This window comes from Eretmochelys imbricata, chromosome 17, assembly GCF_965152235.1.
Source record: "Eretmochelys imbricata isolate rEreImb1 chromosome 17, rEreImb1.hap1, whole genome shotgun sequence".
Classification (NCBI taxonomy): domain Eukaryota; kingdom Metazoa; phylum Chordata; order Testudines; family Cheloniidae; genus Eretmochelys; species Eretmochelys imbricata.
This window is the reverse complement of record NC_135588.1, coordinates 3625882-3648520: the sequence shown is the minus strand read 5'-3', so window position 1 is coordinate 3648520 and position 22639 is coordinate 3625882. Positions and strand designations below refer to the sequence as shown.

The following is a 22639-nucleotide window of genomic DNA, read 5'->3' as shown; positions in this document are numbered from 1 at the left end:
CATAATGCCAGCAATGGCCTCAGGGCACCTTGCTGTAACTCCAGTAGGAGCTCCTCCCATAGCCACATGCACCAATAACCTTATCTATTCCACGAAGCTCATACTGAATTTGTGATGTCAAGTTTTTTAGAAAAAAATCTTTCCCACAATTTGTTGGCAACTTCATGATTGAAACAGAGGGGGCAGTTGTTCCACTGATGTAGATCTGTAAACTCCCTGTTAATTCAAGTAGATTATATTTGTGTGCAATCAAAAGGAGCTTAGACGGTACATGAAAAATAAATGTCAACGTGACGCTCAGACTTCAGGATTCAGAGCAATGGAGCTCTGGCACTGTGACGATGTTCTATTACAGGGACTGTGTACTCGAGGTTTTATTAGATGGATGCTGGTGCAGCAGTGACTCACGCTGCCATTCTCAGTTGGCTGAACTCCAGTGGCACAGAAAATGGATCTACAGGGTCTAAGTCTGCCATACCTGAGAGGACATGGCCCCTGTTGCATCCCTGCCAGGCCTACATCAGCTTAGCACTGAATCCACCCTTTAACATAGCAGCTCTCGGGCTGGAGTTGTAATTTTCATCTTTATAAGTGAAAGGACAAGGCATCCAATACTTTTAGTAGTTGCCATTGATTCCATTTGGCATCATTATGGATGAAGAGGCAGGAGGCCGTTTGCAGCTTGAACAATGACACAGCAGTTTCCCTGACTCCAGAAATGACTTATGGAGGGAGCAGCTCGGCTACATTCATCTGTATGCATGTAATTTCCTGGAAGCAAATGCCTTTCCTCTACAATTAAAATTTTCCGTGTTTCTATATTTCTGTCCATTTAATGACTGGACGGTCTAATGCTACACACATAAATGCAACAAGAGTCCCACTTACTTCACTTCCTCATATTTTTTGCCTCGATAGAAGTTGCTCTTTTTCATCAAATACAGCAGCACCACGTCGCAGAAGAAAGCCCCCTGCAAAATATTGGAGGCAGCACAGTACTATAAAAAGCAACGGAAAGCAAATGCATAATCTCCCTGTAAAAATCCCCAAAGCCACTACCTTGTCCTCCTCCCAATCTCTCCTGAAAACTCACCTGTGCTGTGAAGCCTACAAAATGTTTGACAATGGCTACTCTCAGCCAGCCTACCGTGACTGTTGCTTATTATGGTAATCGTGATCCTCCCACTGTCACCTTGTGCTCTCGTTTGCGTGTTGCAGCCACCTGTTCTCTCACGCTCAGACTGTAAGCTCTTTGAGGCTAGGACTGTCTTTGCCTGATGTGCATAGAGCACCTAGCACACTGGGGTCCTGTTTGGCAACTCTAGGCACTTCTGCAGTGCAAATAATCATGTCTTCAATCCCAACCTTGCACATGAAAGGCTTTAGCAAAGCAATTGTTTCCACTCTGTGGGGCCAGAATACCCGAGGCTACTAGATATAACTTAACTAGATAGCTCCAGGGCATCTGAGCACCTCACAACAACCCTGTGAGGCAGGACAGTTGTATTATCTATCCCCGTTGTGCAGATGGGAAACTGAGGCATAGAGGAAATATGTGATTTGCCCAAGGTACCACAGGAAGTCTGCAGCTAAAGCAGGAATTAAAACCAGGTCTTCTAAATCCCAGACTAGCACCCTAACTGCTGCACCATCCTTTCTCGGTATCATCCATATCTGCTTACCCAAAAATAACTGGTGACTTCCGCTACCAAGAAATACAGCCAGCGTTAAGACTGGTACATGTTAGCATGGAAAAGACACCGGGTTCACAAACATCAACATCCGCATTTGCTACATATGGACCAGGAATGTGATTCTATTTAGCTTTTTTTATTCATTAACACAGCAACATGCCAATTTCCCTCAGCAGGAGTATCTTGCCCAGATTGGTTTCAGACAATGGGACAAACAAGAGAAGGAAAAAGACACCAAGTCACAATTCACAGGGGGCTTATTATAAAGTCTACTTAGTAATAATTCAGTGATAATGGGATTAATCTTGCTTTGTCTGTCTAGGCTTTCACACTATAGTCATCACCATGGTATCTGAGCTAAGAGATGTCAGCATATCACAGCTTCTTCCTTGTGCATGCGTTGCATCTCTCAAGTACAATAGTAGGCCTAATTTGCAGCAGGCACTGGTTAAAGGAGGAAAACAAAGGCTATGGCACAGTTTATAATCTAAGCATTTATACTGTGCTCATTACCGCAGTGTCTGTTCTCCCTAATGTGTTCTGCCATGCTGGGGTGCCCACAGCACAAAGTGTATTAACTGATGGCTCCCTTTTAAAGGAACAAACCCAACCGATCAACCTTTCTAAAGAACTTGACTATTTTTTCAGGCCAACTGTTTATCCTGGAAACATCTCAACCGCAGGATTTGGACATGGTTCAGGTTCTGATGCTTTTCTTTCATCCGTAAATAGGATGATACATTTACTTACTGCACCCATAAGCGCAAGTCCTGAGCCCACGTTGATTATCGTTGGAATGATGTTAAATTTACCTGCCTGAAAGAAACAATAAAACACTTCGTGTTAGCCGAGCAGTTACCACAAGCTGAACTGATGGCCACAGAGTTACACTTAGGGTAAATTTGGCTCGATGCATGTATTTCATTAGCAGTACGTGATGGAAGCCAGCAGGCAGAGTTACTGAGCAAGCTTTGAGACTAGGGCTACATTCTAAGAGGCATGGGTTTGTCTGGTAGCAGCCTGGCCCTGCTTGCCTTCCTGGGGCTGTGGTGTCACACCAGACTAGGTCTCTCCTGTATGCTGATCCTCTTTCTCCAGCTCTACTTCTCATACTACAGTGGGTATTGACAGGAAACCCAATAACATCTTCCATAGTCCTCTTACTGCTGGACATCACATGAACCAGTTTCCTCAATGAGCATGAGATGTGTAGAGTGGATCCTGCTGGCTGATATTGACTAATCTATTAATCTTACTTTGAGCAGCCTAGTGCTTCCCTTCAGCCTCAGCTGCACTCCAGGCTCTTTTCTTCCCTTTGTGTATCAAGGCAGCTTGCTAGTGCCAATGAAACATTGCCTGCCAAGAATCCTCCCCCCTCACAAACAAGGGGATGGTTTCGCCCTAGTGCTGCCCTTTCCCACTCTGGTGGTACCTACCCAACAACAAAAGTCTGACTCCACCCTTATTTCTTCCAGGACCAGAAATATCCTGGTCTAGGCTCCTCACCTTGCCATTCACCATCACATCAAAGCGTATTCCGTAGGCTTTTATCAGTGTCCTGTACTCGCCTCCTTCAGCATCCTTGTAATATTTGGCAAATCTAGAAAGCAGAGAATGCAAGAACATTGATTTTTAACCCAGTCACCTGCCTCCCTCACGTAAGAACAAGTTTGAATTCACCCTCTCTGTTCAAACCCAGGTATATTTCCCTTTAAAAATCAGGGGTATATTTGATGTCCTAAACTTGAGGTCTCAGAGGAGCATGTGGATGGGTTCTGTATCAGCCAGTTCTTGACATCATGTTTCATTTCTAGCCTTAGCCAGACTAATAGGAAAGCCTTTCTTGCTGGGTAGCTCTAAGCCTATTGAAATCACTGTAATGGCCTCAGCGTACATTTCCTTATCATTACAGTGGGAGACTGGAAGGTAAAAACCCTAAACCTGTTCGATTTCCATGGATCACTCTCAGTGGCTGGCTGACCATGGTGGGGGTGATGATGCAGAAGCAGTGCTTAATGCAGAATATGAAAGACTCAGCAAAACTCATAGAAGATCTCTAATTCTAGATTAGGAATCACTGCAAATACATCAAGACTTCAGTGTCTGCAGTGTGTGAATGGTACTAGCTTTGTGGAGAGAGAGAGAGACTGTGTGTGTGTGTAAGTAAACTGCGATGAAAATTTTAAAAGGCCATATACCATGGAACCGGCATAGGCTCAGCTGAAAGAGTTTAGCCAGGAATAGTTAGGAACAGAATCTGATTTAACCTATGAGCCGATACTGTTACAGTGGCATTTTCAAGGGCCCCTGTGCCTGAGAGTTACACAGTGGTACCCAGTCCCATCGTTGCCTTTGATTACCTGAAGTTGTATCCAGAGGAGATGGATTTTTCCGCAAACTTGTTGTCCAGACGGCTAAAAGAATAGTGAGGGTTGCATTCAGAAGGAGGTTTATCAAGATCACAGTCCCATTCAATCTGAATTCCTATCACACCACCCTTAACAAAAGAGAGACACGTTTTCAGTGTGCTTTTTTGTAGCTTGGCTTGGTTTGTTCATTTTTAAATCATGTCTGCTCCTCTGCCAAGTGTCCCTTGAGGGAGATAAAAGAGAAGTAGGCTCCTCTGGTCCTGAACTCATACTCAGATCAGGATGAGCCAAACTTAGGCAATTGTGGTTAATCATATTTTTCTACAGTCATCCTGGCTTTTCCCATGCTGGGCATCTGGAGACAGTTTCACTGACAGCTTCCTCACAGTGCTCCTGACACCAATTCCAACCCCACCTAGAAGGGCCCATCTGTACTCTCTGTTGTAATGAGGATTTTCATGCCCAGGGTGTTCATTAAGTTCCTGTTAGCTGACGTGTTCACTTTAGCGAAGAGGACCTTTGTCCACTAGTGGTAAAATTCTGTCCTGTGCAGAGGGTCAGCATGAGGACTGTGGAGCACTTAGCCCTAATTATGCGGGGACTTGAGAGGGGCTTAGGTCTTGCGCTGGCTCCTCTGTACAGTAAATTTCAGCACTAACAGTAAAATATTCTGTATTTCTTTGGACTTGAAAGGGTTCCACAGGTGGAAGCATCAGTCAATGGTATATTCATGAAAGCTATGTTCCCTTTAGGGAGTATAGTTAAATGTAGTCCTTCAAGGGACCTGAAGAAGAGCTCTGTGTAACTCAAAAGCTTGTCCCTTTCACCAATAGGAGTTAGTCCAATAGAAGATATGACCTCACCCACCTTGTCCTTCAAGGGACACTGTTAAAGCTGGCTGTGGCAGGGATGGTGACATTTTAACATGTAAGGTTCAGGACTTCTTTACATAGATCCAAAACAGACATTTCAACCATGTTTTAAAAGAACATCCTGTGAGCAACTCATACACAGCCCTACAATAACAAACTAGGGTGCTCAGCCAGACATGTACAAGGTACCCAACAGTAATGCACAATTGGGCAGGTGGAAATACTTCAGTTCCATGGGGTTATTATAAGCAAGAGACAAGATGATTTTAAAGCTCAATGACCTGCCATAGTTCTGGATATGAGAAGTCCTCATAGGGGTGAGGGGGAGTTTTGGTCACTGGAAGGATTATCAGCTTTTCCAGAGAGAAATGTCTGTTTAGCTGGTGCGGTGTATGGGAGAATAAGGAATGTTCATACCTTAGATGCTATGTCCTGAAAGTTGTTCCCAGCCCAGCTCACGAGTTTGCCCAGGTGGAATATGGGGCAGTAAAGGTGCTGTGCACTGAAGTGGCAGTTTTTCAGGTAGAATTCATCATCAGTGTTTAGCACATTAGTCCTGCATATAGTGAACAACAGAACCAGTCTGACCTTTCTCTTTGCCTGCCCTACAGAACAGCCATAGGAAGATTCTCTTCCAAGGCCACAGAGATGAGTCTCCTCTTCGACACCCACCATAATAATCCAATAGGACAGAAAGGGCATTCTTGCCACTAACCCTATTATCCTGTGAGCATCTCTGCAGCCACCCCCAATGAATGCATTCTGCTGTGCTTGGATGCAAACAGACCCTGAGCCTGCACATAGATCCACGCAGGCAGATTTATGCCCATGCAGACCTGACAGCAAGATCAGGCTCTAAAGGAGGATGCAACCCTCATTCAGGCAGTGACTTTCGAAACCACACCTGGATTGTTCCTTCAGTTTTTAAGCAGAGCTTCCTGTTGCAATTCTGTCCCGTGTTCTCTCTCATAACAATAGGCTAGAAATGCACAACTGAAGCTACCCAGAGTGGTGATGGGAAAATGCTCGTTTTGATAGAGATTTCTGTAAGTACAGCCATAGCCAATAGCTCCTGTTCCCACCTTCACACCCATCCTTACAAGTGGAATATTGAAAATCAGCATTTTCCACTCAACTTGCCCAGGTTATTTCATTTTTACAGCATAATAATTTGGGGGTGAAACTCCAAAATATTCTTATTTTTTACCTAACCAGTGAAAACACAATCCCCCATCAACTTCCCCCAGCTTGGGGAGCTGGTTTCTTTCTAAATGAAGGCCCAAGTACCCCACTCCCCTTTCCCCCGAATACTGCTGGTTGATGGACATGCTGGGTTTAGATCATGTAGGCTATTAGGGAGGCTGCCAGCCCAGTTGTACTCTAGGCATGAGAGGGGAATACCCCAATATTCATATACATGGGCTTGTTATCCAGTTAGATTAATAAAAATCCTATGATGGAAATAATGGGTCATATTCATCCCATTGGTCAGTGCAATGACAGCTTGGATACACATAGCCAGACAACTGTCAAAGATTACGTTCCATAAGTGACTGTCTAAATCCAGCCACTGTTTGGCTGGGAAGCTCTCACCAGACTGAAAATCTTCCGCTAAAATCAAATCCTTCATTACCTTCCCTGCTCCTACATAGCCAGAAACCAAATACTGTCCTCCGGTTACCAACAGGAAACAGTCACCATACTAGACAGGAGTGTTCAGATCACATGCCAACATGCATTGAGGAGAAAAACACAGGAGCTATTTGGATTATTGACAAAAGAAAGGTTGCTGATAGAGAAAGAAACAGAGACAGGCACACACTTACTTGGAGAATTTAAACTTAGGGAAGCGGATCGAGTTTTTGATGTAAACAGTGAAGTTTTCTGCATTCGCTAAAAGCGGTTTCCTGAAAGAGAGGGGGCAAAGTTCTCTTGGGTTTATACTCATTGTTCTTCTGCCCATTGACATTTAACTGACATGTTCATGTAATAAGCAGAAACAGAATCCAATCCTGCAGAATGCCCCCTGAAGACAGAGAAAGGGCTGCTGCACAGACCCTTGGCTCCTACTGAGAATCAGTTCTGTTCCACACTCTTCCCCTTTGGCCAGCCTCCCTCGGTTGTCATGTTTTGTCGGGGAGTTGTTTGAGAAAAGGGCAGTGTTAGAGGGAGTCAGGCAATAGCAAGAGTTGGAAGATGCCCTGCAAGAAGCATGTGCACCATCTTTAGAAGGAGCAAGGTGTGGGCCCCAAGGCACCCTCATGCAGAATTTCCTGCTGCCCTGACACATTTTAAACATAGCAGATGTTTCTGACCTCGTGCGTTCAAGCCAACGGGAATCTCTGCAGATACAACCCAGCGACTTATCTTCAGTTGCTTGTTAGGAAATGGAAGCCATGCTTCAAAATAAGACAAAAGACAGGCAACTCATGCTCAGTGAAATTGCCAGAAGGGGAACATACTCGGGCTTGGACTTTTTCTCCACCGGACACCACGCTAATATTTCACACGTCCCATTGGTGTTGCTCCCGACTTTCAAACAGCGGCCAGTCTTGACCCCTATGGTGCAGACAAGGTCATGGAAAAGGTCATTCAAGGCTGATACCTCCCTTTTTCCTGGCCCACTAGAGCAGATGAAATGTTACTTTGTCTTCATTGTAACCCTAAATCCTCCCAGCTGTGAAATGTTCTCTCCCTGCTTGAACAACTGCTCTGTTGTTGCTTTTCCTAGCAGCCTCAGGGTATCTTGGCAGGGAGACTGTGATCCATTTGGTTTAGCAGAGCTCTGTTTAAATGGGCTGTAAACAAGTCAATGATCTCAAATAAAGATGGCTAAGCGAGAGTGAAGTCACTGCTGCTCCCTCTCAGTTACTGACTGGAGACATCCGGGACCACGACAGTCCCAGCAGCTCAGCATGATATTGGCTTTCATCTCCCCAAAGAACAGCAGTCCACCATGACACATCCAGGGGTTCCCTTTCTTCCAAGGAGCCCTGGGTCCTTTGTTAATTGCTGACCTCAGTCTCAGGGCTGTTGGGGGGCCACTGCTGACCATGCTACAGTGCTCGGCTCAGGCTGGGGCTCCTGATACAGTCGATTCCATTTGAAAAAGCCAGGTCACTTTGAAAGGCAAGAGCTGGGCTGTTGTGAATCATCAACCACCCTTTACAGCACACAGGGAGGAGGGGAGCTAGAACTGTCCCAGTAACATCTATGGCTCAGGGCCAACAAGATGTGTAATGATATGCAGTGACCCCCCCCCCCCAAAAAAACAACCAACCAAACAAAAAAAACCTCCTGGGGTTACGGCCCAGACCCAAGGTCACAGTCCCAACTGCTCTGGAGTGCCCAGGGAGATCAATGGACACATCCCTATCTTGCTATCTCCTGTTAAAAAGGGAGTGTTCCCAATATCATAAAAAGAACAGGAGGACTTGTGGCACCTTCGAGACTAACACATTTATTTGAGCATGAAGTGAGCCACAAGTCCTCCTGTCCCACTTGCTTTCCTCAGCCAGGCCTCCGAAGAGTTTTGCTGACTGGCCAAGTCAGTGCCCAGGGGCTGCCACTACTCCAGCACACCTATCCTCCACGGCTCTTTACCCAGTTACTCATGCCACATGCCTTGGGCAACTCCTCTTGATCCAGACTCCCAACTGGCTGCATTCAGAACCACAGACATGCTGTGAAATCTCTGCCCCGGGGAGATCCTTGGGGATTCTGTAATATATTTAATGCCAAGCACCAAGAATCCTGTTAGGCCCAGGCTAGGTGTTGGAGCCAGCTGACCCTGCCCTGCTGCTGCTACCAATGTGTGTCGCAGGATAGGATATAAGTCAACCAATGGTAAAATACATTATTAATGACAGGTTTCAGAGTAACAGCCGTGTTAGTCTGTATTCGCAAAAAGAAAAGGAGGACTTGTGGCACCTTAGAGACTAACCAATTTATTTGAGCATAAGCTTTCGTGAGCTACAGCTCACTTCATCAGATGCATCCGATGAAAGCTTATGCTCAAATAAATTGGTTAGTCTCTAAGGTGCCACAAGTCCTCCTTTTCTTTTTACATTATTAATGTAATTTATGTCGGCTTTGTGCTCCTGAAAAGAGAAGACTAAGAACACTGGTTAGGACCAGGTGCACTGTGGGCAGGTGTGGCACCCGATTTCCCCACAGCTCTGCTGATGCATCTCCATCCTGCAGGACCCCCAGCTTCCAGTCCTGGGTCCACCTCTATGGCCACTTTCTCAAGCTCTCCCAAGGCCACATCCCGTTACTCACTAAGAGACTCCCATAAAGCTCTGCCAAGACACCTCAGTCCTGATTTGCAACACCCCTGTTATTCTGGGACAGAGACTCCCATAAATCTCTCCCTCCTCCTCCAATCGTCTTCTCAAGCTAAGTTCTTAAGTGGAGAATTGTATTCCTCAGAAGGCAAGCTAATTGCTCAGGATGTGCAGGGGGATGATCTCATCTCTTACCATTGCCAGCTATCACAGCTTCCCCCGCAGGGCAGTCCCTGTTCTTGCTGCACAGTGCGTCTCGAATGCCAGTACTCTGCAAAGCAGATGATTGCAGCAAGTAAGGCATGTGATAGAAAGCATAGTGTGCTTTCACTGGAACGCTCCTCCACATAGAACTTCATGTACCCGCCACCCCAAAAACACTTAGATTTGCATTGTGGGGGTGAAGAACTAAGTGAAAGGGATACATCTGAACTCATGTCAGCCTCCCAAAATTCACTCATCCACTCAGGCTGGATGAACAAGGTTTTTGATAGGAGAGTAAAATATTATTTTCTTCTTCCTCCTCATCACAGTAATTGGGTGAGACTTTCAAAAAATACCTAAGTGATTTAGAAACTTGAGTCCCTTGTTCTCCTTGGTGATGTAGGTGCTTTAGGAAATCCCATCCTTTCTCTCTGGCATACTTCCATGAGGTTTACATGAATGATTTCAGTAGGGTAATTAGGTCACTTTTACAAAGAGCCACCAAGTGCATCCCTTACGCAATGGGGACCACATATAAAATATTGTCCTGGAGGAAATGTACAGTTTAACAAATGGGGTGTGCACGCTAGCACTCAAGAACAGCCCTGCAGTAACCTACCCTGGGACTGGGTCTATCTATCATGTTATTTTTTATGACATGCCAATCACTCGCATCTGAACAATTGAGAGAGAGGAAAATGAGAGGAAAACAGATTGCACTCCCCGGCTCCCACAGGTCTCTAAAAACAAGCAGGAGGAAACAAACTATTATTAAAATGATGGGATAACGCTACCTTTGCTTTAACCTAAAAAACTTTCTCACTCTGAAATAAAGCAGAGACATCCTGTGTGATTGGACACATTCTTATTCCTCTTCCATCTCTGCATGCTATGCTAACCTGGCCACTTGAGGGCAGTGTTGTCTTACCCAGCTAAGCTCCATTGTCTGGTAGGCCTCCAGAGTGCTTAATTTCAGATGACCTCTTCAGACAGACATGGAGCCCAGCCAGAGGAAATGACTGTCATTAACTAGGCCTCAGCCCTGAGAGCTTGTTACCAACACACACACTGGCTTTCCCAACTGCCTGAGGGTTTGCTACAAAAATTGGCCCAGGATAGGGCAAAGTCAGTAAGGATACTGGTGAGATGGTAAATAATGGAGCAAAACATTTCTACATGTTTATGACCGACAGCAGCCCAGCCAGCTCAGGCTCTTGGCACTAACGAACAGTCTTTTATGATAGGACTGGAAAGAACTCCTGTTCCTTGCCTAATTTAGGACCCGATCCTGAAAGGTGCTGAGCCGGAGTTAGTCGGAACTGCAGGTGTTCAGCACCTCTCAGGTTGGGGCCTGTAACAGGTGAACTGTCCCCTTTAAGGCTGGCAGGGACTAGGGGTCAGGTAAGTTTTGGGAGAGAGGAAGTGATCTCAGGGAATAATTAGTGTTTGCAGAAAATCCAGGGTACTGTCTCTTTTAGTGTAGGATGGGGACAGGATCCCCTCTCTCCTAGCCAATCAAGGCAAGCTCTGGGAACGAGGGCAGTAGACATTGTGCGCCTGTTCCCTCATAACGATGGAGACATAGCAGGACTGCTGCCCTTTGCCTGCCCAGGGAGAAAAGGACTAAACTACAAAGCTGGGAGAAGCTGGTTTAAGGCTACAGCACACGGGCCCCAAGAGATTGTCTGTGTGGCTCCTGAACAAAGGAGAGGAAGCTTGTCTGAATCAGCACATAGGCCCCAGGAGGAAGGCTGGGGAGTCCAGAATGAAGGAGAAGTGTTGTTGGCCCAACGGGCTAAAAGAGTTTGTATTTGGGAGAAGATTAAATAGATAAGATCTCACAAAGGGAGATCCTATTTTAAGTATTCCGGCCTGTAAATTATTGTAAAGAACTAATAGGGATATAAGGCTGGGTGCCTGCAGGGCTACCTCATGCCATGAGGGGGTGCTCTGAGACCACCCCCAGCTACAGGTTCTTTCTTCTGGCATTACTGCAAGAGAGTCGTCTCTACACGAAACCCAGGATTGTTTCATTTGGACTCCACTTGATCTCTTCATATGACCACTCTCCCTTAGCTAAAAGGTTACCTTTCTCTAATGACTGTATGCTGTTATGGCCTGATTTCCAGTGGTGCTGAGGTCCTGCACTTCTCATTGAAGTCAATAGAGGATATAAAGTGCTCAGCACCTCTGAAAATTAAGCCAGCCGATTCTGCACTCCCCAAGGGCTAATCCACTTCTTCCCTGGTCAAGTTACTCTTCTACAGGCCTGAGAAAACACCTGCCCCCCCCAGCTATGTTCACAGCCTCTCAAGTATTCAAGTTTCTCAACTTTCCTCTTTGTTCATTCGTATCCATATTTTTTGGGGGGGGGAAATGAAGGAAGCGGGGGCAGTTCTTCCTACCTCAGGGCATGTGTCCTGCCTTTGATTTGGGGTCACAATCAGATTTGTCATAACGAAGAAAACATTTTCACCCTAAAAAAAAAAAAGAAGAAAAGAAAATTTATAAACCCTTTTTATCTCCTAGGATCCGCTTTAAAACATTAGTGCTAATAAGAACCCATCACAACAGATGTGTTGTTTTATAATAATAAAACCGAGTTCTTATCTAGCACTGCTCAGGTGGTAGCGTCTTCGGCTGATCAGTTTTTCCCACTAATCTGATTCAGTCCATAGTTTAGGAGGCTCCTGCTCCTGGAGTCCTCACGGGCACAAAGGGCTTGTCTACACTGGCACTTTACAGCGCTGCAACTTTCTCACTCGGGTGGGGGGTGTGAAAAAACACGACCCTGAGCGCAGCAAGTTTAAGCACGGTAACGTGCCAATGTAGACAGTGCGCCAGCCCTCGGAGCCGTGCTCCCAGCACTGGGAGCTTCGCCCCTCGTGGAGGTGGCTTTTTTAGAGCGCTGGGAGAGCTCTTTCCCAGCGCTCTGCCATGACCACACAAACCACTTTGCAGTAGACTAGCCCTAAGCTCTCACATAGCAGCATCTGCAAGTAATGCCTTCTACCATCTCCAGGTGATAAGAAGACTCTGTCCCATCCTAGCGGGCAATGACCTGGTTATACACACCCTGGTCTCCTCTCATCTGAACTACAGCAATGTGATAGACCTGGGCACGAAGCCTTCTGTACTTAAGAAATGCCAACTCTCCTCCACTCTCTACACTTGCATCCTATAGAACAGCAAGTCAAGGTTCAGGTCTTGGTCCTTATCTTCAAGGTGCTCAATGGCTTGTCTCAATAGCATGTGTAAAAGAGCCTAAAGCTCCAGGATAAGGACTATGGTCAACAACTCCACCCCTCAGGCCTGATGGAACTGTCTGCCACACAGGTAAGGCTTACCGGTGCAGGAGACAGTGCTTCTCCGGGGGCTGGTCCCAGACTGGAATGAATGCCCCCAGAACCGAGGACCATCCCAAATTCTCACCACCTCCTGCTCCAAATGCCATCTGCACTTCTCCGACCTGCCTTCTCCAATATAAACTCAGGGCAACAGGCACTTAAAAACAAACAAACAATCGCTCCCAAAACAAAATGCTCCACTGCACATACAATTCTCCCTGTCGAGAGAGGATGACAGAAAAGTGTGTATCAGATGTTGGTCACATTACTTAATGCACTGCTGGAAAGTGCTCAGATGCTATAGTGATGAACGCGGGATAAAAACCTATATAGGACAGAATAGATTTGATTGCTGCACTGACATACAGACACAAGCATACTGGTTCTGTATTATTAATGGCATTGGCTAAACATGCTGGAAGTGATGTTCTTATATCCACACCAGTGAGGGGTTCTGTGATGCACTGTGTTTGCATGGTTAGCCGATGGAATACACTTTATTTAGTGGAACATTACTTGGCTTTTAAAAATACATTTGGCTCTAACATCGCATCCTGTTTTGCCGCATCGATTATTACTGGGGCCAGCAACCAGCAGCACCTGGGGCATTTGGGAGTGGGTTTGAGTGAAATGCATTAACCTTGAAGCATAATCAAGAGGATAAACCAAAAGCTCTGGAGACCTTGGGAAGCAGCATTTACCAGCTCCGTTCACTCTCCTTTCAAAGTACAGTCCCTTCTTGTGTCAGTTCTATGAGCAGCTTCCATCTGACGACTGAACAAGTTGGGAAGGAAAAGGATGTGTGTTCAAGGTTCACCACCACAAATGCTGCTGCTATGACAGTGGGAGTCTCCCAGTATTTTCCAGTAACAATCCAGTAACTGGCGCTGCAGCAGCTTGCCGCGTTACTGCAGGAGACTGCAGTATTTGTGATAAAGGAATCAACCACAGCATATTTTGCTTTATGATTTTTTGCAGAGCAAACCACTCCCTCCCTCCACCAAACTGCGTGAGGCAGCTCAGTGTCAGAGCGAAACATAAGGAACCGTGGGAATGAGCCATGAGAGTAACCTGCAGCTTTTGCTTGCTTCAGATACACCCACTTTTCCCTATTCATCCCACTCTGATCCACTGAAACACTGCAGAGAAATGACGCCTGGGCCCAAATGCCTGTACTGTAGAGTGCCATCGCTAGAGATGGGGTGGACGTTTTTTTAAAATGCAGTACACCAGGCGGCACCCCAACAGAGTGACACACAGTAAGAGGGCCAGTGGCAAATCCTGGCGCATGAGTCCTGTGGAAAATAACTATCAGCGTCCCTGCCTGGTTTATGCGGATGGGCGTACACACATGACACCTGGTCCAATGGGCATGAAAGTCCTGGACACCACCTAGGGCAGACAGAGTTTCAGGCAGTGCAACCATTTATCACACAGAGTCTTACTGCGTGTTTCATGTCGAGCATCTGACTGGAGGCCACATTTTTCACATCAGCGATGAGATTTGGTTTTAAAGTGCAGGTGGGCTAGTGAGCAGTGCAGAGCACTGGTGCCAAATTTGAGTGAGTGCAGACTGGGGCATGAGATGGAAGCTCTTACTGGCGTGTACAACTTCACTGCATAGAAAGGGTAGCAACAGAGGACTGCAACACGCTGCCAAGTACATTGCTCTTGCTTTACTGTCCTCTGCACTGCCTCAGTGTTTGCTGTCTTGTAAAAGTCTGTCAAAGACTGGGAAGGGTCAGACTTTCAGCCCCACCCACCCCCTTTTTTTTTTCCTGCACATGCTTTTGTGCACATGCAACTGACTGTGCAAACAAAAGTGGACATGCAAACGGCCACTGGTGAGTGCAAGTCAGACAGCTCCCAATCCAGTCCTCAATTATCCAGTATGTGCACTCACAAGAGGTGCTCCCAGACAGGGGCCAGCCCATATTTGCAGGGACAGCTGGCCAAGGAAATGGGCACATCTGACATTTGAACTGAATCGAGCAAGGAGCCCGGAGGGTTAAACCAGACCCTTCATTTAAGCAATTCACATATTCAGCACCATCATCATCTGATTCGTCCGCCTCCTCCTCTGGGCTTCCCCTAGAGTTCTCAGATAGGCACTGCATTTATTCATGCCTGCTCTGTTCAGGTAGAGCCTAATCCAGCATGTTGCTTAAGCATGTGCTTGACTTTAAGCAGGTGAGCCATCTCAATTAAGTCAATGGACGACTAACCTGCTTAAATTTAAGCACATGCTTAAACGCTTTGCTGGATCAGCACCCTGGCCTGACATCCATCCAAGGCTGATAGGAGGCTGGCTGAACATTTGTTGGAAAAGGAGACACAGAGCTGAGATTCTCTGGTAGCCCCTCTCCTGGGCATTCACAGAGCTACGGGGACTAGCAACTTCATCGCTGTCTCGCCAATAGCGACCAAGCAGGAATTAGCCCCCAGTCTTTCTAGATAAAGAAAGTGAGAAATAAAGCAAAGGGGACTCAGCAAACCTGTGGGGGAATGACATAATCGGCGACATCCCACAGCCTCTCCCCCAGCTCCGAGGTGTTGGTGAAAGCCACGCCCTTCAGTTTGGTGATGACGGAGCTCTGGATGGAGGTGTCCGAGTCCTGGTAGCCTTTCTTGACAACAAATACCCATCTGTGAACAACACAGCAGGCAGCAGCATTAGCCAGGACGGCCAGCCGAATGGGCCAATGTGGCAAGTTAGCTAGAGAAGGGTTGTGCCCAGGTAAAGCACAGTTTAAGGGTAAGTCAGAATATACAAGTGATACCAAACCCCTCTCAGCCACAGCTCCAAATTTAGGTTAAGCCCTTTGATGCAAGTCACCTGTCCAGCAAATCCCCTAATGATCTCAACTCCTGAATGTTTCCAATGCACCCAACACACTATGGCTAATAGAATATGCAGCGCTTTCCATCCATCAATCTCACAGCACTTGCCAAGGGGTCAGAGTATCGTTATTCTCATTCAACACATGGGGAAAAGTGAAGGGAAGCAACTTGCCCCGCATCACACTATCTCCGTGGCAGAACTGGCATTACAGCCCAGGCCTCCGGACTCTTGGTCCCCTGCTCAGCTCACCATCCGCAGCCAGGTCAAGGGGCTGCTATTGTGTATCTGGTAGCATATATGGCCCAAGCCCAGGTAATTCTTACGCAGACAAAGCTCCCATTGACTTCTATAGGAAAGAGTGAAGGCCCTGGCTCTCTGTTAGTATCATCCTGCTCTGCTATATACCTGGGATTTACAGACTCCTATTACCGATGACATACGTTTTGGGAGAGTCATTTTTTGGCATCTGGGAGACATATTTACCGGAGAGACCCAAGCAGCCCCCAGGACTCTGCCTGATCATACAGATAAATAATACGCATTTTATAACCTGCCACAAAATTGCCAGCCCTGCAGCAGGTCAATGCTAGGGAGACACAACCCAGGAAGGTGAGCAGGGATTTGCTTAGAGAAATCCACAGGGAATATTTGCATTATCCTAAAGTCGTCACCTCAGCACCAATGCCATCTTCTGAGCAACGCGCGTATCTCGGTTGGCTCAGGTGCTGCCAGCATGAGGAACAACTCTCAGAGTGTGGCACAGACCTTCCTTGAGAGACTGGGAACATGAGTCCCACCCACCAAGACACTGTGTCGCAAACAGGAGTCCTGAGACCAAAGGGAGTGGAAGCTGAACTGGCACCGCTGAGGAGGGATCACCCCTGCAGCACACGAGGGAGCTGCAGCAATTAGCAGAGGCCATACGTGAGGGAACGCTGGAAGGGGTTGTGTGCCAGGCAGTGCTTAGAGAGTGTCGCCTAGTACACTGGCAGCAGCTGATCCCATTGTATGTTGAAGTGGGACTTCCAGGCTTGGATGCTTAGTGGGGTTTAGCAGATCAAACTGGGAGCATTAAATTCACTCCACTCCCTCCTTTCATACCCAGAAGTCAGATCTGTGTGTTCATGAACTGCGCCCTGGGCCAACTGCGGCAGGAGTGCAGCAGCCATATGGACACCTCTGGCTGTGGGGAGAGTGTAACATCTCCATAGAGGCATAGGTAGGGGTGGGGAAAATCCAAACACTGCTGGTCATGGACAAAGACAAAGGGAGCTTCACAGAACTGCAGCATTTACCACCCCAGGTGAGACCTGGTCTGGCAAATCTGGTCTCCTGCCTGTGGCAGTGGGAAATACCAGAGAAGCAATCCCCCTACCCCGAGCACCATATACCCGGTGAGCTGCGCCACACTGCACAAGGTTCCTTCCTGCCCTGCTCAGCTGGCACCGCGAAGCCTGAGGTCCAATTGCCTCTCTCCTAGCCTGCAGCATTGTTCACAGAACTATCCAGCCCCTTTCTAAATCTAGCTCTGGTATTTAGGCCAATTACAATCCTGGTGTAAGAAGGCACCTAGGTGCCCCTGAACTTCAGTGAGAACTGTACCCGCTTTATGCCAGGGCTCAGCTTGTACCTTAGAATTTATGATTACCACACGACCCCAGGAGGCGGGACCCAAGCCTCAGCCTGCCTCAGCATTTGCATCCTGGGTAGAGGACCAAAGCTCAGGCCTCACCACCCCAAGCTAGGGCTGGGCGCCCAAAGCCGAAGCCCAGGGCTTCAGCCCCAGGCAGGGGGCCTGTAAGCTTAGCCCTGCGACCCAGGCCTGAAGCTCTTGGCTCAGCTTCAGCCCCAAGTGGTAGGGCTTGGGCTTCAGCCCCGGGCCCCAGCAAGTCTAACACTAGCCCTGGCAAACCCATTAAAACAGGGTCGTGACCCAGCTTGAGAACCCCTGCACTAGGCCCATCACAGTCTTAAACTGCTGTTACATCCCCTCTGATTTCTCCTTCCCAAACTACCTAATCCTCGGTTTTGCAATCTCTCACTGCACACAAGAGCTCAAACTAGCCTCCCTTCCTCACCCTCCTTGGCCCCTTTACTGTTTGGAAAGAAGGGTCTGTCACTGATTCCCACTAGGATCCAACTGTTCTGGGGGGAATGGAGAAGTAAAGCCCTTGTAGAACTGAATGAGGTGCCTGCCAGCTCCTCTATAGGACTGCCCCAGAGTTAGGGCTGTCAGTCACCAAGACAACGAATCAGTGGAGAACCTCAGGCAAGTTAAATGACCAGGTTACAGACTGGGTGGGGAGCAGGCAATGTTTGTAGGAACCCTTGGAATGCACTAAGGACTGAGCATGCCACTGAATGCAGCATGTGCAAGCAGCTGCCATGAGGGCTGGGGATAGCAACATCACATGCCTAACTCATGCCTGCTTTTAGAGGCAGATTAAGAATAAACCAAGAAAGCCCCCCCCAGAAAATTCTCAGACTTTCTTGCCTTCCCAAGAAAACCAGCTCTTTGCAGTGAGGACTTGACAGTGACCCAGTTTGAGGCAGGTCTTTAGCTTTCCCCATTCGAATGTAACAGGGCATCCAGCGTGGGCAGATGTGCCCGAGCTCCAGGGATGCTCATCTGAACGGACACTGGTGAATAACAAAACCATCATACTAATGCCTGAGATGTAAGCCCAGCCTGGCAGCAAAGGGGTCAACACAATAACAATCACCTTTAGTTATATGGTACTACAGGGATGCATGGAGCTATACACACCAATGAAAGGGAGCAGCCCATTCACCCAGTGCGTTCAATGTCTCCCAGGCAGAAGTCACTTTAGTATCCTCTTTTCTCAGGGGAAGGGGTATCATATCTATAGGATTCCTCCTTTAACAGCTAAAACATGCCAGGCTTCTGAGACTCCACTCCTCCTCCACTAACAGATGTACAAACAGACAGCAACTGTGCACGTTCTATAAATAAACCCAACCAGGAGAGTGACTCTGCTATATTTATTCAGTTATGGTGGGGGAAGGGTGGAGGCACTCAAAGGACAAACAGCTCAGCTCTTGTTTTTGGGTTGGAGACTCTTCCAGATAGCATCCTGGATCATTCTGGGAAGCCCCTGATACTCCAGGAGGAACAGCACATGCATTACACATAATTCATCAGCCTGTTGGGACATGGAACTTGATCATTCAGGGCCTGATCCTGTGAGGAGTGAAACACTGAGTTCAATGAGAGCGCTCAGGATGTAGCAGGACTGGATCCTCTCTGAGCAGTGCCGGAGCCATCGCCCTGCCAGCCAGTCCTGCTCTGAATCACTCGTGAGGCAGCAGACATGCATGCCACCTCTCTCCGCGTTCCCATGACTGCCCCCATTCCGGCTTGCTCAGCTAAGGAATTTGCCACTCAGTACGGGCCCATTTTGCTCTCAGTTCACTCAGACAGCCACTATCACACCCACAATCCTGCATTTAATAGAGTCACACGGAGTCAAACCTCACCTGGCATATCCTGATTGTCAGCAATAATGGCCACAAACACTTCAGCTTCTAAAAGAGGTTAGCTACAGTGGTTTGGGACCATAATTACAGAATACTGAAATAAGGATATAAATAATGCATCATAAGGCAATAGTAACATTTGCTCTATTTTTAAACCTAATTGTAATGGGGGAGGGGAAAGCTAAATATTTCTACTGGGGAAATCTAGATATTAGCCTCTTACATTACACAAAATCCCTATTTTGATTAGGAAGTCCAAATATTCATATTCAGGCAGGTAAAGCATTATAGAGCCCTCCTTGTACATACAGTCTCTCGTAACAGCCACGGCACCAAGCTCCATTGAGATGTAACTGAGATAGTATCCTATGCACAGAGTGACCCTGACCGCACTTACCCCACCAGGTAAGCCAGGATGGACAGCTGCACCACTCGATAGAGAATCCCCACCTTCTTGTTCTTTGCAATGACATATTTTTCGGTTTTATAATCAAAAAGCGACAGACACAGACCCTTCCAACCGACCTGCCCCATTCTCCCGGCTCACTCTGCATCAGTGACAGATCGAAAAGGCAGCACTGGATCATTCACACGTGCTTTGCATTGAAACCTGACTACACCAATCCCTGTAAAAAACTGCAGATCTCCACCCTCCTTCTCAGCTGCTGTTAAGCAAGCAGAAGCACCTTCCTTACAGCCAGTACTGCAGTAACAAGAAAGGGATTCTCACTGAATTCATCTGCCCAGGCACAAGTCCCTGATAAATTCTGTCAGCCCCAGAAAGTGCTGGATGATTCTCTTGTACCTTTCCCCACAGTCCAGAAACAATAGTAATTTAAAACAGGTTTAAGGCTGAGCCTTTAAAACCAGAGAGCTGTATTCTCTCTCTCTCTCTCTCACCCTGAGGAGTCAAATCCTAAAGTCCTTGCTCACTTTTATTCAGTCTTTATTCTGGCAAAACTCTCACTGACTTCCTTGCGAGTGTGCTGAGGCAAGGAGAATTTGGCCCATCTGGAATAATCCAAAATCTCACACTGGCAGAAACGCCCTCTCCCAGCACAAAGAGCAATGTAGGAGACTAACCTACAGATTTTATAAAAACAATGAGGAGTCTGGTGGCACCTTAAAGACTAACTGATTTTATGATTATCTGTAGCAAAAACAACCAGAATTGAAAACCATAAAAATAAATATGGCTAGATTACAAAACATTTTTTGAAAAGTACATTATTTTAGCCTATATTACAATCAGCACTTGGGTTACCAAACAAAAGTATTTTATTGTACATTTGGTAGGTCAACTGTTCGCACTAGTTGGTGAAAATAAACTAGTCAGTGTCTAGTCAATATGATTTCCTAACTGTCTAGAGGAATGTTGGAATACCAGATCTGCAGACAAGCAGGGGAATGGTTGTTTTTTAAATTACCGTTTCCTATAGAATAATTTTAAAACAATAATGAAAACGTTTCTATGGGTCTTAGGTTTTATAAAAGCTTGTTTTTCACAAGACTTAAATGTTGGTCCAAATGCATACCCTGAAAATGCAATAAAAACTCCCTCAGCAATTCTCTCTCTCATTCTGTTTTCTCTGACTACAGCTATCATCATGGTCCTGCCCCAAAACAAGACACAAACACGACAAAGCGGATGAGTTTCATTTTCCATTTTGGGGTCTTAAGATCCAAATACTATTCTTATACTCTTCCAATTGTTTTTTCCCCATTTGCACGATGCTCTTTTCTATGACAATGGCTTGAGATGAACCAGACTCTGGTTGTGGTCAACCAAGCAGCCACCAGGGAGGCACACAGTAGAACACCACTCCAACTCTGACCTTGTTTATAAACTGGAGCCTTATAGATCATGAGTACTGGGAACTCAGGACAGTCCCAAAACCATTCTCCACCATATGTTAACTTTCTGCCTGGTTCTCACTTCACCCTTTTCTGATCAGTCCATTTAACAGCCAACTTTGGGCCTCAGAGGCACAGCAGCTGGGATAAGAGAGTCTGAGGCTTTCTAGGAGCAAGAAAGGCTCCTACAACAAATAATTGACCAAAACAGGGACACTTTTTTTGAAGGAGGGAGTTACAGGTGGGGAGCAGATTGGTTACTGAGATGATGGGAGGCAGAGAACATGACCCATGTAAATGGGAGTTGTCACATATTTTCTCTATCTAGGACACTGCTGTGCCCAACATTGGTCCAGAGCTGCAGATCTTGGCAAGGGACCAACACCCATGGCTGAGGCTCCCTCCTTAGTGATTTTTCCTTCTTCACACAGTGTGATTTTTTTAGGATGGAGAGAGATGGCTGCAATAAGACTACAGGATGTGCACACTGAAATATAAAACAGGGTGAAAAATAGCAGCGTCAAGTGCACAGTGCTGGTTCTCTCTGGAGAGGACATGTTTAGCTGAAATAGAGCGCAAAGAGGAAAATACAACTGTAATCTGCCAAGGCAGAATTTTCCAAATATAATCCATTAGATTTCTCCTCTAATTCTGCTGTGGCTTTGCAGTCAGTGCAGCGTAACAAAATGAAAATCAGAATCAGGCTGCAAGTTGCCATGGTTATAAACAAGTTGAAGGATTTTTATTTTTTAAATCAGAGGCATGAAAATAGCATTTGAAATTTGATAAAATCAGCTGCAACCTTTGTCCTTCTAACTAGTGTCGACCCAAATTAGGCACATGTCCTTGAATCCTGGGGTCTGAAAGAAAAAGGAGACAGAATCCCAGAGAAACACTGGAAAGGTGTTTGGAGCATTTTTACCTTTTGAATAATTTCTTTCTTTTTCCTTGTAGTGTTGAACCAATGGGACCAATTCCACCTTGGCTGGCAGACTGAATTATTTTATCTCATTCCCAGACACTCTTGGAAAAGGAGCACCTGGAAATATGATTTCTGGCATCTCCATGCAAAGGGACTGGCAACACACCATAAAACCTGGGATTCCATCTCTCCCAGGGGGCACCCAAACCTGCCTGCGAGGGTGGGGAAATGGGAACATATCCAGGTTCCAGGAGACAGCCAGGTATTTTCTGTTCGATTTATCTCCCCAATCCTGCTCTCATTAAACCAAATGACAAAACACCCATTGGCTTCCAAGAGAGCAGAACTGAATCTCAACTCTGCATGTTGCTTCCCAGTCTTGTTAACCCTCTGGTTTGGTGAAACAATACCGGTGACACAACTATCTCCCACTAACAGCTGCGCTGACACCCTTTAATTATGGTACAAGCTGACCTGCCCTAAAGAACAAGCTACCTTCTAATGACAGGTTTCAGAGTAACAGCCGTGTTAGTCTGTATTCGCAAAAAGAAAAGGAGTACTTGTGGCACCTTAGAGACTAACAAATTTATTAGAGCATAAGCTTTCGTGAGCTACAGCTCACTTCATCGGATGCATACAGTGGAAAATACAGTGGGGAGATTTTATATACACAGAGAACATGAAACAATGGGTGTTACCATATAGACTGTAACAAGAGTGATCAGGAAAGGTGACCTATTACCAGCAGGAG

General features: G+C 46.5%; 1 protein-coding gene across 2 annotated transcripts in view; it reads right to left on the bottom strand.

The window, feature by feature from the left end:
* The window catches only part of P2RX5 (purinergic receptor P2X 5), a 55807-nt gene that overhangs the window by 2314 nt on the left and 30854 nt on the right, over positions 1-22639 (bottom strand). Inside the window, exons 2-11 of one of the 2 annotated variants that reach the window (XM_077836529.1) lie at positions 15268-15418; positions 11831-11902; positions 9417-9492; positions 7398-7494; positions 6762-6842; positions 5353-5491; positions 4055-4191; positions 3201-3294; positions 2445-2510; positions 889-998 (exon numbers count right to left, since the gene is read on the bottom strand). In XM_077836529.1, the coding sequence (XP_077692655.1) occupies positions 889-998; positions 2445-2510; positions 3201-3294; positions 4055-4191; positions 5353-5491; positions 6762-6842; positions 7398-7494; positions 9417-9492; positions 11831-11881 (851 nt within the window). In that variant the 5' untranslated portion in view covers positions 11882-11902; positions 15268-15418. The remainder of the gene's footprint in view (positions 1-888; positions 999-2444; positions 2511-3200; positions 3295-4054; positions 4192-5352; positions 5492-6761; positions 6843-7397; positions 7495-9416; positions 9493-11830; positions 11903-15267; positions 15419-22639) is intronic. The other variant, XM_077836528.1, reaches the window with a different exon arrangement.